At 42.9% G+C, this 18,973-nt stretch overlaps 1 protein-coding gene across 1 annotated transcript in view; it reads right to left on the bottom strand.

The window, feature by feature from the left end:
* Window positions 1-18,783, bottom strand: part of LOC111961435 (zinc finger protein GLIS3-like) — a 34,774-nt gene extending 15,991 nt beyond the window's left edge. The window contains exons 1-4 of the mRNA XM_023983701.2: window positions 18,535-18,783; window positions 6,632-7,228; window positions 1,581-1,788; window positions 228-1,398 (exon numbers count right to left, since the gene is read on the bottom strand). Of these exons, the coding sequence (XP_023839469.1) occupies window positions 228-1,398; window positions 1,581-1,788; window positions 6,632-7,049 (1,797 nt within the window). The 5' untranslated portion in view covers window positions 7,050-7,228; window positions 18,535-18,783. The remainder of the gene's footprint in view (window positions 1-227; window positions 1,399-1,580; window positions 1,789-6,631; window positions 7,229-18,534) is intronic.
* Window positions 18,784-18,973: the final 190 nt, after the last annotated feature.

Consider the following 18,973-nt stretch of genomic DNA (forward strand, 5'->3'; position numbering starts at 1 on the left):
TTCCCTCTAAACCGTCTCAGCAAGGCTATTAGGAGGCTGAAAGGCCCTCTACAGCTCCGGTCTAGAGGATTGGCATGTTAACCATTGTGCATAAAGGGGTGGAATAACTGAGGTAACATTTTGTTCAGGTAAAGCCAATGGATCCTCAAGTGGGTGACTAAACAGATTCACACTTGCATTTTATAGACAGTTTTGAGGCATTCACCAGAGATTGATTTGCTATGTACCGTGCACTTGTTGGGCTTCTCTCCTGAGTGGACTCTCATGTGGATGAGGAGTTTGTAGCGGGCGTTGAAGGGCTTGAACCTGCGTGGACACCCTGCCCAGAAGCAGGTGAAGTCCTCGCCATTCCGCTGGTCCACATGGAGCTTCTCTATGTGCCTTACCAGCTCCTCCTTTTGGTCATACACAGCACTGCAGTCAACCCAGCGGCAGCAGTGGCCCCCACTGTATTCCTCTGTCTCCCCCTCCTCTTCCTCCAGCATGGGGAACAGGGACAGGGGATGGGGCAGGAGGCTGGCCCCATGCACAGGGGGAGCTGGGGGAGCCTGTGGGACAGGGCCCTGGGAATGGCCCTGGATGTGGCTGGGAGGTCTGTGGAGGTGGAGGTGCTGGTGAGAGTGGTAGGGGGGCGGAGGGCCCTGCGGTGGACTATCTGATCTGATGATGGTGGCCAACTCTAGCTGAAAGTGTAGAGATGGCACCAGGTCATTAGCACTCCTGGCTGCCTCCTGTAGTGYCCCTCCCTCCTCTGGGAGACACTGCTGCTCCACCACCATGTTAGCCATCTGTCTCTCCAGCGCCCCACCCTGCTCCAGCATCTGCATGCGGCCACACTCCGTCCCAGGGTGGGGGTCACTCAGTGGGATCAGGGCCAGCGTCGAGCCTGCGAGGCTGAAGAGGCCTGGAGACTGAGGATAGGGGATACAGCTCCCTCTCACCCCCAGGAAGTGGCCATAGACCTCAGGCTGGAGGGGTGAAAGGGTGTGGTGGGAAGCCGGAGAGCTCCGGGAGCCATTGATGTAAGCCACCAGCGAGGTGGGCGAGGTGCGGATGATGGAGTTGAAGTCGATGCCATAGCCATCTGACAGAGGGGACATGGAGAGGGCCCTCTTCCTGGAACGGGCTGAGTACTGCCGGGGGCTGTTGGCATCCCCGCCAAACAGGTAGGAAGGCAGGGACGCAGAGTTGGAGATGCTGGTGCTCCCTGACATGGCAGTGCCAGGGGGTATGCTGAGCAGCTCACCCCCCTCGCTGCCAAGGGTTGAGCCCTGCTGTGGGCAGAGTGGAGGAAGGACTCGGTAGCCATAGGGCCACTCCTGTCTGCCACTCAGAACTGACTGGGTCTCTGCTAGGCTCAGGGTGGTGGAGGCCAGGGACTCTCTGGAGAGCAAGGACCTGAGGCACAACACTGTAGTATGTGAGTAAGGATAGCAGTACCAGGAAAGTCTGGTAGAGTTGAGTATCACAGCTGTTTAATAACGTACATGGAAATTGTTTAAAGTAGCTCAGAAATCAGTGCAATGAAAAGAGTTTGCAGGTATACTCCCCCACCTAGTGTGGTGCAGAGGTTGACTCACCTGGCATCTGTGTAGGGTACCATCAGGCCTTGTGGGGGTTGGGAGTCTTGGGGGGCGTGTGGTACCAGAGGACCTGAGGAGTATGCCTGGGCACTCACAGGAGACACTGGGCCCAGGCTCTGGACCACCATCGGACTACTGGTGACCCAGAGGTTAGCACCAGCTGGCTGGCCCAACACCTGCATACTTGGTCCTGAGACAGAGTAACCTGATAGAGACAAGTTCACCATTAGAGGTTTGAGGGTTCACCATCAATGTCAAAGTATACAGGGTCATACAGTAGGAAATACAATCACTTGACATGGTTTGCTTGAATTAGACCATATACTTTACAAATAAAAAAAATACAGACATTTCTCCTCACATAATAATATCTAAATAGTGAGGAACCACATACTGTATTAATGACCAAGGGTCTAAAATGTCGAGTGACATTTCTTAGGCCTCATGCGGGCTCTAAATTAATCAACACCGTTTCAAATTCATGTTCAACTGGGAATATTATAAAAATCATAATAAATAAGAGGCCTTTACATCCGAGCATCCAGCCTTCCAGTGCTGCTGCTTGTGCTAAAGACCACATTCAAACAAAACCGTTCGACACAGCTTGAAACAMGATTGAAAAAGAAAACACCATGAGAAATAATACTAACTTTCTTAATTATGGAATCAAGTCATTCAAAGTAAATTCCAGACGAAGATAATAGAGAGACACTTGTGGAGAACTCTCACTGTGCATTWATTGTCGCGAGAGCTTCAACTACTGTGTAGTCTTCTACAATGTTCACACTTCAGTGGTTGTGGCATTTGCTATTTGCATCCAAYCATTGTCATCATGCCTGACACACATTTCTTAGTTTGTACTGGCAGTATCTGACTTTGATAGAGACGCAATGAATCCATGGTTCARGGTCTGTTCCTCTCCGCCACAGTTCACTTCCCYATATTAACACACCCAACTGTGTTTGCACACCAGGGACCCATGAGGCAGATATCATCAACAGAAATCAAACACAAACCTAACATCTTTTGTCTTGTTCAATAGAAGCTTATGAATCCTGGAATTCACCCTAACTGCCCAGAGACACTTTCTGCTCTGTTAATTACTAATGAGATTTTTTTTCTTCCTCGAATTTCCTCCATCGCTCATTTAGGGATATGTTTTCTGCTTGGTTAGTTATCAATAAACAAGCCAGGGAGAAAGGAGTTCTGGGGGAAGAACGGTGGTTAGGGTGGGAGGACAACATTGAAGTGAAGTGAAGTATGAAGACTTCTATGTAAATCGGTGCTACTTTGAAGAGTGGCGAGAAGAGAGGGGCTGATTGAAATGCTGTTTACAACATATCACTGGGACATGTGCACACTGTGATCTTTCAATTGAAAGGGAGGAAGAGGTCCTCCATACAGGTCCTCGGAGGGCATAGGTATCAGGCTTTAAATAAATAGTTTATGGTAGGGAACATTTAGCTAGCTATTAAACAACTGATTACTTTAATAGGGTGCTTTCAATATACTTGGAGGGACATCCTCACTTGCAAGTGCACCTAGAGAGGATAACTAACCTAAGGTCACGAGGGTCACAATATTTCATAATGAGGGGGACAAAGTCAAGACTGATCAAAACAATTACAGTTATGGGCAATTCCACACTAAAGGAACTGCGCTGAGACACAGATTTTTTTCTCTTAAGTTGTATGCCAAAAAAAACCCATTGATTTCAAAGTTTAACAAACTGTACAACTCTCTGCACAAGGACTACTTTTAACAATTTCCTGGAAGAACTATGCAGATGCTTATAGCTACTTCCTGTACATAGCCATKTTATTTTCACTCGTTATTGTTATTCGTTATGCACTGTATTTAGTTCCCGTGTCACTATTTCTATTTGATCTTTAAATCTCTTCTGGTTATTGAACTACAGTAAATTAAGTGGATTTACACCCAGTAACTGAATTGCAGTAATGGAATTTCATCATTGGTCCCTGATCTGTACTACACAGAAATGCATAATTATGGATAGGAATGTCATTCTCTTCATGGTGTTGTATCCTAAAATGGTACACAAAGGTATACATATGTAATATCCTCCGATTTTGGTATTATTCTACCACACTGGCTATTATTTTAATGAGCTCCGCCACCAAATAAGACCACATTTGGTTGGTCCAGACTGGACCAAATCTTAACTAATCACAGATGTCTATGTTTCACAAGTTTGGACATCAAAGTACAACACAGTAGAGTTCAGTAGAAAACAGTACAGTATAGTCAAGTAGAGTATTCTTCAGTACAGTACAGTAGAGTATAGTTCAGTACAGTACATTATAGTGTAGTCCACTCTAGTGTGCTCTACTGTGTACTGTACTCTACTTTTATTTACTGTACTGTACTGTACTGAACCATACTCTACTTTTCTTTGCTGTAGTGTACTATACTCTACTGTGCTCTACTATAATGTACTGTACTATACTCTACATTTCTTTACTGTAGTGTACTCTTCTGTGCTCTACTGTACTGTRCTGTGCTGTCCAAACTTGTGAATCATGGACATCTATTTTTGTGACAAATGAAGGTCAGTACAGACGTCTGTGGACCTTGAAATCAAGTCTGGTCTGGACCAGGCCCTCAAAAAACGTCTGTGGATGTTGAAATCAAGGCCAGGACCAAATGCAAACTACTTTTCAATGTCCATGGACGTCCGGTGTCGGTCAGTGTTCAGTGGGTGAGGATCCTGGTTATAGTAAATGGAAAGGGAGTGTCAGTAAGAGCCGGGAGAGGGGACATTAATTGAAGAGAGAGGGAGCGAGAGAGGGAGGGGTTGTCTAGACTTTTCAYACACTTGCTTTGACCACCAGACGACAGAAAGAGAAAGGAAACAGTTGTCAGCTGAACATAACAGAATGCCAGTGGATGGGAGGACAGTAGCAGGTGACCCAACTGTGGTTTGTGACTGMTTTGAGTTCCCATTGTAGCCAATTAATTTGCAGAAATTCTGTTACCAATTTGTTTTAATCACTTAGTCTACAAAATTAACAAAATCAATATCAGTAAAAACACTATAACTAACTGGCAGGTCTACCTTCACTTGTCACTTCTGTGAACTGTCATTATCCTCCCCCCTAATGAGGGAGAGAAATGTGAAAATATCATGACAATTTTGGCAATGGAAACTTACAGAAGGCAGAATTTTCCCCCCCCTAACTAAATGTTGATATTAGTTGGCAGKGGTCTTCAACATTATTGTGTTTTGATGTAAACTCGGCAAAAAAAGAAGCGTCCTCTCACAGTCAACTGTGTTGATTTTCAGCAAACTTAACATGTGTAAATATTTGTATGAACATAACAAGATTCAACAACTGAGACATAAACTGAACAAGTTCCACAGACATGTGACTAACAGAAATGGAATAATGTGTCCCTGAACAAAGGGAGGGTCAAAATCAAAAGTAACAGTCAGTATCTGGTGTGGCCACCAGCTGCATTAAGTACTGCAGTGCATCTCCTCCTTATGGACTGCACCAGATTTGCCAGTTCTTGCTGTGAGATGTTACCCCACTCTTCCACCAAGGCACCTGCAAGTTCCCAGACATTTCTGGGGGCAATGGCCCTAGCCCTCAACCTCCGATCCAACAGGTCCCAGACGTGCTTAGTGGGATTGAGGTCCGGGCTCTTCGCTGGCCATGGCTCTTCGTTGGCCAACACTGACATTCCTGTCCTGCAGGAATTCACACACAGAACGAGCAGTATGGCTGGTGGCATTTTCATGCTGGAGGGTCATGTCAGGATGAGTCTGCAGGAAGGGTACCACATGAGGGAGGAGGATGTCTTCCCTGTAACGCACAGTGTTGAGATTGCCTGCAATGACAACAAGCTCAGTMCGATGATGCTGTGACACACCGACCCAGACCCTGACGGACCCTCCACCTCCAAATCGATCCCGCTCCAGAGTACAGACCTCAGTGTAACGCTCATTCCTTCGACGATAAACTCAAATCCGACCAACACCCCTGGTGAGACAAAACCGCAACTCGTCAGTGAAGAGCACTTTTTGCCAGTCCTATCTGGTCCAGCGATGGTGGGTTTGTGCCCATAGGCTACGTTGTTGCCGGTGATGTCTGGTGAGGACCTGCCTTACAACAGGCCTATAAGGCCTCAGTCCAGCCTCTCTCAGCCTATTGCGGACAGTCTGAGCACTGATGGAGGGATTGTGCGTTCTTGGTGTAACTTGGGCAGGTTCGGATGTACCAACCCTGTGCTGTTACATGTGGTCTCCCACTGCGAGGACGATCAGCTGTCCGTCCTGTCTCCCTGTAGCACTGTCTTAGGCTTCTCACAGTACAGACATAGCAATTTATTGCCCTGGCCACATCTGCAGTCCTCATGCCTCCTTGTAGTAGGCACATTCACACAGATGAGCAGGGACCCTGGGCATCTTTCTTTGGGTGTTTTTCAGAGTCAGTAGAAAGGCCTCTTTAGTGTCCTAAGTTTTCATAACTATGACCTTAATTGCCTACCGCCTGTAAGCTGTTAGTGTCTTAACGACAGTTCCACAGGTGCATGTTCATTAATTGTTCATGGTTCATTGAACAAGCACGGGAAACARTTTTAAACCCTTTACAATGAAGATCTGTGAAGTTATTTGGATTTTTACGAATGATCTTTGAAAGACGGGGTCTTGAAAAAGGGATKTTTCTTTTTTTGCTGAGTTTATTTCTAATAGATTTTAAGGCTTTTTATGGTAGATGTTTTCTAAGACCTCCTTTTCCACCTGTTTGACAAGAAATCAAAGCCTATGCTTATTCCTCATTTCTAGGATGGAAATTGTTGAAAAATKTACATGTCTTAATAAAAAATAAATAGAGACTTAGCTTTCATTTGACACCCAATTTGATATCCTCCTATGAMCTTCACATGTTGGTGCTCATGTAACCTTTCACATGGAAATGACCTTATCCTACACAAAAGGTCAAGACATCACTCACATCTACACTCGTGTAAATGTATTAGTCTGAATGTAATACTGTATATCGACAAAGCTTACAAGAACGTACCTTTGACACCACTGTCAGAGCAGTCAGACGCCATGCCCTGATTGGTGGCTGCAACGCTGATGGGTGGGAGTTGAAGGGCGGGCACTTGTTGCCGTGACATCTGTGAGACACTTGACACATTTGGCTGTTTCCCATTGGTCAACATCTGCCTGCGGAGGCTCAGGGCAGGGAGCAGGACAGAACTCCCAGAATTCCCAGAGTTTGTCCCGGAGCTGAGGGGTACCTGCGAGTGGTGGACACCCCCTCCTCTACCCCAGCTGCTACCCACTGGAGAGGGGCTCAGGGTGGCACAGAATCCCGGGGACAGGGTGGTGCGCATAGGCATCCTGATGGAGGGGGCCTGCTGTCCTGTGATCATGCCCAGCGAATGGGGTACACCAGAGGGGGAGACCAAGAGGTGACAGCCCTTACCGTTCATGTCTGACCCAGTTTCTTTTTCACAAGCAGCCTTGGAGGGTTTAGGAGACTAGAACAACTTTTCCGAAAATGCTCCTCTTCCCAAAAGTCATGCTTGAGTCTGCAGAAGAGGAAGATCCGTGGCTAAATCAGCATCTCATCTTCAGGCCCTCTGTGGTCTATCCATACGGACAAAGACATCTGAAATATATCAGTGAGACAGGCACACATTTATAGTTATGAGTAATAAATGAGTCACAAACTATAACTCACGCAGGGAAGAATTTACTGAAATCTCCCCAAAATATGTTGCCATAGTCTACTCATGGTTCCCAACTCTAGTCCATCGAGAACCACCAACAGTACACATTGTTATTATATCCCCGGACAAAAAATATCTGATTCAATTAATTGCGGGCATGATTAGTTGACAAGTTGAATCAGGTGTCCTTGTCTGGGACGTTTGACAGCAAACAGAACTACAACAGAAAACCTTCACGTGCGCAACTATGGGGCAAAACAGACGGGCTTGGCTYATATTGTTAACAACAGGTAAACTATATTTAGTCTCCAAATGTTTATTGAAAACATAAATACATTTGCACAATGAGTACTTGTTGTCTCTCAAATGCATTGTTACAGTTGTTGGGCCACTCAGGGGTATGTACTTAGTCCCCTACTGTACTCCCTGTTCACCCATGTCTGCGTGGCCAAACACGACTCCAACACCATCATTAAGTTTGCTGACAACACAACAGTGGTAGGCCTGATCACCCACAACGATGAGACAGCGTATACWGTGCCTTGCAAATAATATCCCCCTTGCCGTTTTTCCTATTTTGTTGCATTACAACCTGTAATTGAAATAGATTTTTATTTGGATTTCATGTAATGGACATACACAAAATAGTCCAAATTGGTGAAGTGAAATGGGAAAAAAATTACTTGTTTAAAAAAAAAAAATGGAAAAGTGGTGAGTGCATATGTATTCATACCCCTTTGCTATGAAGCCCCCAAATAAGATCTGGTGAAACCAATTACCTTCAGAAGTCACATAATTAGTTAAATAAAGTCCACCTGTGTGCAATCTAAGTGTCACATGATCTGTCACATGATCTCAGTATATATACACCTGTTCTRAAAGGCCCCAGAGTCTGCAATACCACTAMGCAAGGGGCACCACCAAGCAAGTGACACCATGAAGACGAAGGAGCTCTCCAAACAGGTCAGGGACAAAGTTGTGGAGAAGTACAGATCAGGGTTGGGTTATAAAAAAATATCCGAAACGTTGAACATCCCACAGAGCACCATTAAATCCATTATAAAAAAATTGAAAGAATATGGCACCACAACAAACCTGTCAAGAGAGGGCCGCCCACCAAAACTCACAGACCAGGCAAGGAGGGCATTAGTCAGAGAGGAAACAAAGAGACTGGAGCTGCAAAGCTCCACAGCGGAGTTTGGAGTATCTGTCCATAGAACCACTTTAAGCTGTACACTCCACAGAGCTGGGCTTTAAAGAAGAGTGGCCAGAAAAAAGCAATTTCTTAAAGAAAAAAATAAGCAAACACGTTTGGTGTTTGCCAAAAAGCATGTGGGAGACTCCCCAAACATATGGAAGAAGGTACTCTGGTCAGATGAGACTAAAATGTAGCTTTTTGGCCATCAAGGAAAATGCTATGTCTGGTGCTAACCCAACACCTCTCATCACCCCGAGAATACCATCCCCACGGTGAAGCATGGTGGTGGCAGCATCATGCTGTGGGGATGTTTTCATCAGCAGGGACTGGGAAACTGGTCAGAATTTAAGGAATGATGGATGGCGTTAAATATAGGGAAATTCTTGAGGGAAACAGTCTTCAAGAGATTTGAGACTGGGACGGAGGTTCACCTTCCAGCAGCACAATAACCAGATCTCATCCAATTAAGAATCTGTGGTATTACTTAAAGATTGATATACACCAGCAGAACCCATCCAACTTGAAGGAGCTGGAGCAGTTTTGCCTTGAAGAATGTACAAAAATCCCAGTGGCTAGATGTACCAAGCTTGTAGAGACATACCCCAAGAGACTTGCAGCTGTAATTGCTGGAAAAGTGGCTCTAACAAAGTATTGACTTTAGTTATGAATAGTTAAGCACGCTCAAGTTCTCTTTTTTTGTAATATTTCTTGTTTGTTTCACAATAAAAAATATTTTGCATCTYCAAAGTGGTGGGCATGTTGTGTAAATCCAATGATACAAACCCCCCAAAAATCTATTTGAATTCCAGGTTGTAAGGCAACAAAATAGGAAAAATGCCAAGCAGGGTAAATAATTTCGCACGCCACTGTAGAGAGGAGGTCAGATAACTGGCAGTGTGGTGCCAGGACAACAACCTCTCCCTCAATGTGAGCAAGACAACGGAGCTGATCGTAGACTACAGGAAAWGGCGGGCCGAACAGGCCCCCATTAACATCAACGGGGCTGTAGTGGAGCGGTCGAGAGTTTCAAGTTCCTTGCTGTCCACATCACCAACAAACTATCATGGTCCAAATACACCAAGACAGTTGTGTGTTCTTTTCCCCCTCAGGAGACTGAAAGACTTGGCAATGGTCCCCAGATCCTCAAAAAGTTCTACAGCTGCACCATCGAGAGCATCCTGACCGGTTGCATCATCGCCTGGTATGGCAACTGCTCGGCAACTGACCGTAAGGCGCTACAGAGGGTAGTGTGTACGGTCCAGTACATCACTGGGCCAAGCTTCCTGCCATCCAGGACCTATATAATAGGCGGTGTCAGAGGAAAGCCCATAATATTATCAGAGACTCCAGTCACCCAAGTCATAGACTGTTTTCTCTGCTACTGCACGGCAAGCAGTACTGGAGCGCCAAGTCTAGGACCAAAAGACTCCTTAACAGCTTCTACCCCCAAGCCATAAGACTGCTGAACAATTGCTAAACAACTGAACAATGAAATGGCCACAGGACTATTACATTGACACCCCCCCCCCCCCTCTCCATTTGTTTGTACATGTTGCTACTTGCTGTTTATCATCTATGCATAGTCACTTCACCCCTACCCTACATGTACAAATTACCTCAACTAACCTGTACCCCCGCACACTGACTCGGTATCGGTACCCCCTGTATATAGCCTCGTTATTGTTTCTGTTAATGTGTTACTTTTATTTTTGTGGAAATAATGTACTTTAGTTTATTTGATAAATATTTTCTTAACTCTTCTTGAACTGCACTGTTGGTTAAGGGCTTGTAAGTAAGCATTTCACGGTAAGGTACACTCGATTGGCCCGACTAACCGGTGCCTGTATATAGCCTCGCTACTGTATATAGCCTCGCTACTGTTATTTTTCACTGTGTTTTTACTGTTGTTTTTTATTTCTTTACTCATCTGTTGTTCACCTAATACCTATTTTTTTTACTTAAATTGCATTGTTGGTTAGGGTCTGTAATTAAGCATTTCACTGTAAGGTCTACACCTGTTGTCTTCGGTGCACGTGACAAAATAAACTTAGCGAATTTAGCGAATTTTTTGCCATATTAGCATTGACATGAATTACTTTAAAACACCTTAAAACAAGGCATGGTATCAAGAACAAGATAAACCTACCTGAAACGAGCCACCTACGWTTCCCCACATGACAGCTTCTTGTCATTTTTGCCAGCTATCTGACCATTGAGAATCATAATAAAGCACAGCTTCTGGACCCATCAATGCGCGCATCATTTTCAAAATGTTGTCAGCCAACCCGTCTATACAGTAGAGCCGTTTAAAAGGCTTTTTTTGTGTTGTTGCAGAAATGTCTTCTTGAACATGTGAACTTTTAACGCATTGATGCCTTAATAATAAACTTGTATGTGATCTGTAATTATGAAGAACATTTTTAAAACGAAGCTGTTTAGCCACAGAGAAAATACAGAATCTTGCCCCACCATTATTGGTTGGGATAAGGAGGGGGCCGGGAAATTCACGAGAGAGAGTCTGTCACTAGCCTTCTGTCAAATGTCACATCCTGCTCTCTGATACTGCGGATATTGGAAAAATTACTCATATTTCATATTTCCATTATGGATAACATGCAAAGTGTAGCTACAGCTTTCAACAACAGTGTCGCCCTGAATTCTGCTGGTGCTGGTATCATGCAGCTCTTATTGGTTGATGCCGAGTGGGAAGGATATTTTGAAAGTGTTTTAGTCTGCTGTGATTAATCATCATCCATATGCAGGTAAGAGTCCCCAGTGAAACAGCTTGCTAGCTTCATGTGCACACTTCATTAGCTAGCTCAACACAGTGTCATAAAGTTGTTTTCGTTGCTAGCTACCCACTGGGCACAAACTGGTTGAATCAATGTAATYTGTCAAYGTATTGCGATGTGGAATCTACGTGGAAAACAGTGGAGGCTGCTGAGGGGAGAACGGCTCATAATAATGGCTGGAATGAAGTGAATGGAATGGCAKTAAACTATGTGTTTAATGTRTTTGATTCCATTCCACCTATTCCGCTCCAGCCGTTACTACGAGCCCGTCCTCCCCAATTAAGGTGCAGCCAACTTCCTGTGGTGGAAAATACATTGGATTTGAAAAAAGTTACGAACTTTTGTTAAAACTGTCATTTTGAGGGTAACATTTCAACAACCAAAATATGTTGGATTTGTACAACTGAAACAACGTCAGATCTTCAACATAATAGCCACTATAACAAAAAAGATAAAGAGTTGATCTATCTACAGCTATTCCTWCGGTCTCCCATCCAGGATTTTAACCAAGCCCAGCCCTGTTTAGCTTTGATATATTTGTCACTGACTATTACCAATGTGCTATCGTGATTAATAGATTCACTGTTGCTATCGGAGTCATTCCAACGGGTAGGTCCAACAAATCAAATCAAATGTAACCGTCATTTATCAATCCTATATCATCAATGATGATATTTAGGCCTGTATAGCATTTGGGAAGTCATCAACAGCTAATGTTTCAATTCAACCCAGGGTTCAACTAAAAATAGAAAATACATATAGGCCTACGTTTCAGCTTTGGTTGACTTCAAATGGAATCTACAAGTTAATAATWCATGTGTTGGATTCACGTCTCCATCTAAACCAAAAATACAATTGAAAGAATAAGATTACATCAAATCAAATTGTATTTAAAGTTAGATTTGATTTAGTCCTATTGTTGATCAATGTATCTACCAAATATTACCCAATTATCCACGTTGAGGTGGTGTGCCCAGTGGCTATTGCTGTGTAACTAAACACCTGCATACAGGCTACTGCTGAASGATTAAACAAAGAGTCTTTTTTTTCCTGAATTGTTTTACTAATTGACTGTCGGTTCAATTATCTGAATTATATATATTTTTTCAATCTTCTGTGAGCTCAATGAGCACATTGCACTACAGTTCATCTAGAGATAAATCAGATTATGCCTTAACTGTGAGATGTAGTAGTTTCCAACAGGCCAATGTTCTACATAGTTTAGCACAGAAAACATGATAATTAACTACAATGACCATAATCCATTGCACGGCTACTCGTCCAGTCTGTGTTTCTTTTACACTTGCTACACAAGACACAGAAGAATGCGCGATCAAGAGGGGATACATAAAGTATGCCTTATTTACTTTGAAGAACTACTAAAATAGTGATTTTGTCAGACAGCATAGGCAGCAGCTCTATAGAGATGAGATGATGACTGGAATGAAATAATAAAGTAATTAAATTAAACACATGTATTATACACAACAACTGAAATCTTGTATTCAAGTAAAGTAATGTGAATAACTGATGGTTAATAAGTGATAAGCAGTAATGAACATTCACTACCATCATGGGACTTTAATTCATTGTTTTATTCCGTGTTGTTACAGCATTCAACCAACATAATGCTTGGTGCATGTATTTATTTTTAAATTATCAAAACCGAAATCAAAAAATCTTTAATTTTTTAAATAATCGAGCCGAAACCGAACCAAACTCAAAAAGCACTAATAATAAAATAATAATAATAACTAATAATAAACAGCACAAATACAGGTAGCATGCGTAGCTAGCTAGCTAACTTGAGCTGGCCAGAACTCTAGCTAGCTAGCTAAGTTAAATTGGCTAATGTTTATGGTTTGATGTGCTGAGCCATGCATGACATGATGATAATCTTTGTCATTTTTGTCAGTTTGTCATGTTTAACCACCGAAAATAGCCACTGGGGTGCATATGCTAACCCATGTTAGCCAGGTGATAGGTACATACATGCTAAGGTTTTTCTAGCTAGCTAACCACAATTAAGTCATTCAACTGTAGACTGCTCTTCTCTGTGTCACGGAGGCGCTCCGCACTGCCTAAAGCTAACTCTCTCTCCTCTGCTCTCATCCTTCTAGACCTATCGGCTGCCTTTGATACTGTGAACCATCAGATCCTCCTCTCCACCCTCTCCGAGCTGGGCATCTCCGGCGCGGCCCACGCTTGGATTGCGTCCTACCTGACAGGTCGCTCCTACCAGGTGGCGTGGCGAAATCTGTCTCCGCACCACGTGCTCTCACACTGGTGTCCCCCAGGGCTCTGTTCTAGGCCCTCTCCTATTCTCGCTATACACCAAGTCACTTGGCTCTGTCATATCCTCACATGGTCTCTCCTATTCATTGCTATACAGACGACACACAATTAATCTTCTCCTTTCCCCCCTCTGATAACCAGGTGGTGAATCGCATCTCTGCATGTCTGGCAGACATATCAGTGTGGATGACGGATCACCACCTCAAGCTGAACCTCGGCAAGACGGAGCTGCTCTCCTCCCGGGGAAGGACTGCCCGTTCCATGATCTCGCCATCACGGTTGACAACTCCATTGTGTCCTCCTCCCAGAGTGCTAAGAACCTTGGCGTGATCTGGACAACACCCTGTCGTTCTCAACTAACATCAAGGCGGTGACCCGTTCCTGTAGGTTCATGCTCTAAACATTCGCAGAGTACGACCCTGCCTCACGCAGGAAGCGGCGCAGGTCCTAATCCAGGCACTTGTCATCTCCCGTCTGGATTACTGCAACTCGCTGTTGGCTGGGCTCCCTGCCTGTGCCATTAAAACCCTACAACTCATCCAGAACGCCGCAGCCCGTCTGGTGTTCAACTTTCCCAAGTTCTCTCACGTCACCCCGCTCCTCCGCTCTCTCCACTGGCTTCCTGTTGAAGCTCGCATCCGCTACAAGACCATGGTGCTTGCCTACGGAGCTGTGAGGGGAACGGCACCTCCGTACCTTCAGGCTCTGATCAGGCCCTACACCCAAACAAGGGCACTGCGTTCATCCACCTCTGGCCTGCTCGCCTCCCTACTCCTGAGAAGTACATTCCCGCTCAGCGCAGTCAAAACTGTTCGCTGCTCTGGGCACCCAATGGTGGAACAAACTCCCTCACGACGGCCAGGTCAGCGGAGTCAATCACCACCTTCCGGAGACACCTGAAACCCCACCTCTTTAAGGAATACCTAGGATAGGATAAAGTAATCCTTCTAAACCCCCCCCCTTAAAAGAGTTAGATGCACTATTGTAAAGTGGTTGTTCCACTGGATATCATAAGGTGAATGCACCAATTTGTAAGTCGCTCTGGATAAGAGCGTCTGCTAAATGACTTAAATGTAAATGTAAATATATGCTAAGGTTTTCTAGCTAGCTAACCACAATTAAATAATGGCTAAAAAGCTATCTAGATTGGATAATAGATTTCGATTTAGGTCGTTTTTTTGCCATTTCAACTAACTGGCTAGCTAGACGAATATCATTTACATTTAGCTAATTATGAAGTTAAATGTTTGCTAAATAAGTTGTGTCAGCATTGCCATTGTTTGACTGGAAGCAGGTTGACTACAGGGCTTGTTTTTTAGCTGGTGAATTAGTACAGCTGTAGCAGTCAACAGCCAATAACAAGCTATTAGAGTATAAATGTATTTATGTTTTAACTCTAACCTATTTTCTGGAATTTGTCTTTCAGCATAAGAAGAACCTGCTCTCCTCTGCAAGTACAAGGAGATGAACTAGGGTGAACAAGCAGCACTTTCGGTATTTTGTATTTGTACTTTATGAGCTTATTGCTTTAAYTTGGGCGTCAGTGAATGTTAGTGCTGGGTTTGTTATTTTTAATACAAGGTTTTAAAGTCTTGTCTATTTTAGTCTGCTATCCTTTTTTACGGCTTCAAATGTCTGGAGCCTGGTGTTGTTGTAGCCAAGGAGCTTTCATTCAGATGGAACCAGATTTCAGCTGCTTTGCAACGTTGACGTCCTTCCTCCTAGAGATGTGCAAGCATCCCCTGGACTGGACACATCCCGGCAAACATATCTTTTTGAGAATGAAAAGGCCATGAATATTACATGTCCTGCTCCAAATGGCAGGTCAGAAATAGATTCCTTTGTTCATATCATAACATGACCTGAACCAAAGTCACTCAAAGGCAGTGGCATGTATTCATGGATGCCAAGGGAAGCCAGGCTTCCCCCAAAAATTGGCAAATAAAAAATAAAAATACATAAAATGATTTATCTTTTGTTTCTCTGTGTTTCCTCATTTTCTTTAAATTCGCAAGCGGCTGAATGTATCGCATAGGAGAAAGCATTCGAGCGAGTGAAACAGCACCTCTCTGTCTCTTTAAGTGTAGGCCATCTATCTGATGCTGTCTGGTCCAAACGAGTATGACATTGTTGCCGCCCGTAGCATTGAAGGCAAAGGAAGCCAGCAAGCATTTGGCCTCCCTTGATAAAAAAATRTATAAACATTTTTCCAATCAGCGTTGAGCTAAACTGTGAATGGTCCTGGCGCACCAAAACAAAGTGTCAAGGGAAGCCAACATGGATTTTGCCATCACTCCTCTATCAAATCCMATTGARAGCATACATCATTGACAGAGAAACTTGTTGCATCTCATTGTGTTGTTGTCCTCCGGTGGCTAGCTAGCTAGCTAATATTGTCCCTTTCCTAAATTAGCCATGGACTGAGATAGGGATTTTGACTCCTGGTTTTACTTAATTCTCCGTACTGGCCAATGATTATAACGGCGATTCTGATCCAACCATTAATTCATACATTGTTGTGCCCCTGGCCTGAGAGGATGGAGGTTCAATATGTATTTAGATGTAGAAGGCTAATGTTAACTAGCTAACCATTGGCCATGAATGGAAGTTAGGCTAGCGAGCAAGCATTTTAGCTAGGTAGCCTAGGACAACAAMAAATAAAAGTGTGTAGTGTATGACAGAGTGATAGACATGAAAGAGAGGAGGATGGCATTGGTGTTTCTCTACAAGTAGGGTTAGTCAACATGTCAAATCAAATCACATTTTATTGGTCACATACACATGGTTAGCAGATGTTATTGCGAGTGTAGCAAAATGCTTGTGCTTCTAGTTCCGACAGTGCAGCAATATCTAACATGTAATCTAACAATTCCACAAGAACTACCTAATACACACAAATTTACTTGCATGAACGTGCACGCACACACACACACAGAAAGCAGAACCATGGACAGCTACAACATATTTAGCTTATGTTGTATCTTTTAGTTGTCACTGTATTAGACTAAGCAGTGGTGATTTGATGGTTTTGAAATGTTGAAGCTGAAATGGTGCTGGAATRGTGCAGACAGCTCCTGTTTTCTTTGTGATTTACGGTAACTCTCTGTGGTTCTAAATCAATAGTTGTTAAGTGGTCCAAAAATGGCGGAAACATTAACTTTCTTGACCATGCTGTGGGTCATATAACTGTCTGTTACTGTACATGCAATATGCTTTGTGGACTTCACTGGACAGAGGTTGGGGTCACTTGGAAATGTCCTTGTTTTTGAAAGAAAAGCTAATTTTTGTCCATTAAAATAACATCTAATTGATCAGAAATACAGTGTAGACATTGTTAATGTTGTAAATGCCTATTGTAACTGGAAACGGGCAGATTTTTTATGGAATATCTACATAGGCGTACAGAGGCCCATTATCAGCAACCATCACTCCTGTGTTCCAATGACACGTTGTGTTAGCTAATCCATGTTGAAAATTTTAAAAGGCTAATTGATCATTAGAAAACCCTTTTGCAATTATGTTAGTACAGCTGAAAACTGTTGTTCTGATTAAAGAAGCAATACAACTGGCCTTCTTTAGACTAGTTGAGTATCAGCATTTGTGGGTTCAATTACAGGCTCAAAATGGCCAGAAACAAAGAACTTTCTTAGGAAACTCGTCAGTCTATTCTTGTTCTGAGAAATGAAGGCTATTCCATGCGAGAAATTGCCAAGAAACTGAAGATCTCGTACACCGCTGTGTACTACTCCCTTCAGTAGTACACAGTGGTACACAACAGTTTTAAGCTGTACTAACATAATTGCAAAAGGGTTTTCTAATGATCAATTAGCCTTACAAAATTATAAACTTGGATTAGCTAACACAACGTTCCATTGGAACACAGGAGTGATGGTTGCTGATAATGGGCCTCTGTACGCCTATGTAGATACTCCATTAAAAATCTGCCGTTTCCAGTTACAAGTCATTTACAACAAAAGGATCTTATGATATACGCCTAGATCTATATAGATTGTTTTTACCTTTATGTGTTTGTGTGTTTTAAGTTGTTCCTTCTTGTAAGCTAGCACCTGAAGTTAATCAAATATTGTAATCTTGAAATATTTTCTTTGTTTTTTAAGCAATGTACCTCACTGCTTTAGCATATGGCCACAGTCACATGGGTTCACATGTGAATTCTTATAGAGATGGGTGGGTCTAAGGCTTAAGAGTGTTTGAACTATGTTAAATGGGCGTGAACAAAGAGAAGCACTGTAGCTTTTCAATATGAAAGGTTATCTTTATTATACAACAAATAGGCAATTTAATACCGTTCATGTTTTGCCTAATGAGGGAATTAGTGAGATAATGTACAGAATATCTATTTTGGAAATTTGGTAAAAATATTCATTTTCTAAATACATGTTTCCCAAGGATTATTGTAAAGCAAGTGTGTAAATGGCTGCGAAATCTTTGAAAGCCTTTTTCTCCTAAATGGAATTACACATTCATCAACATTTAAAGCAACATTACTTTCCCATTTTTGATCCAACTACAGTGTATGGTATACCATTTTGAAGCGCTAAGCCTGTAACGTTACTTGAATACAATGTGAAAAAAAAATGCAAATCCCTTACATTTGATTTAAGTCCCCCACAAATGCACTTTCTGTCTGAAAAACATGGCAGGCATATTATAAATCAAATCGTACATGCTTTATCATTAAAAGCAACTTTCTACAAGACAGATTGCAGTTTCTATTTACAGTTGGCTACTTTGTACCTAAAGACGAATTACAATTGCAAGTAATTTGGTAGATTTAGCACTTAGCAGAGTGATTTGCAAGAACATTTATTTCAAATGTTTGTAGTAGGCCTATCATTGTCAACCCTAACGTTTACAGTAAATTAAAGTAAATAAAAAGTTAATGACAATGTCAAACTTTTATTGAATTGTAAATACTGTTAATTACATGTTTACTCACCTGCAAATTCTTTAGCACTGAAACTATCTTCTGTCAAGTAGTAGATTGACAGGTGAAAACTCGAAACGACAAGGCGATAATGACTTCAGATAAGTATCTAAATAAGGCAGATTTTCGACATCACCACACAGTTAAGGTGAAATTACTGTTCCCAGTTTCGATACATTATTCATATCTATGTTTGAGAAGTTGTGATGAAGTTGGTCCCACGCGCTCTTGGCACCCAGTCACTGAGCCTCTTGTTGGTAGGCTACGTATTCGTTTTGGTCATCATCTCCAGCAGGGAGGTGTATCGGTTACCCTTTTGCCCTTGTGTGTGAGCGATGTGATTTCATATTCAAGCAGCCTGGTCTCATATACTAGACGCGACACAGTAAACGAAAATCCGGGACACTCAAATTAGTATGATATGTTATGTTTTGTATGGTTACACAAGACA

This window comes from Salvelinus sp. IW2-2015, linkage group LG4q.1:29, assembly GCF_002910315.2.
Source record: "Salvelinus sp. IW2-2015 linkage group LG4q.1:29, ASM291031v2, whole genome shotgun sequence".
NCBI lineage: Eukaryota > Metazoa > Chordata > Actinopteri > Salmoniformes > Salmonidae > Salvelinus > Salvelinus sp. IW2-2015.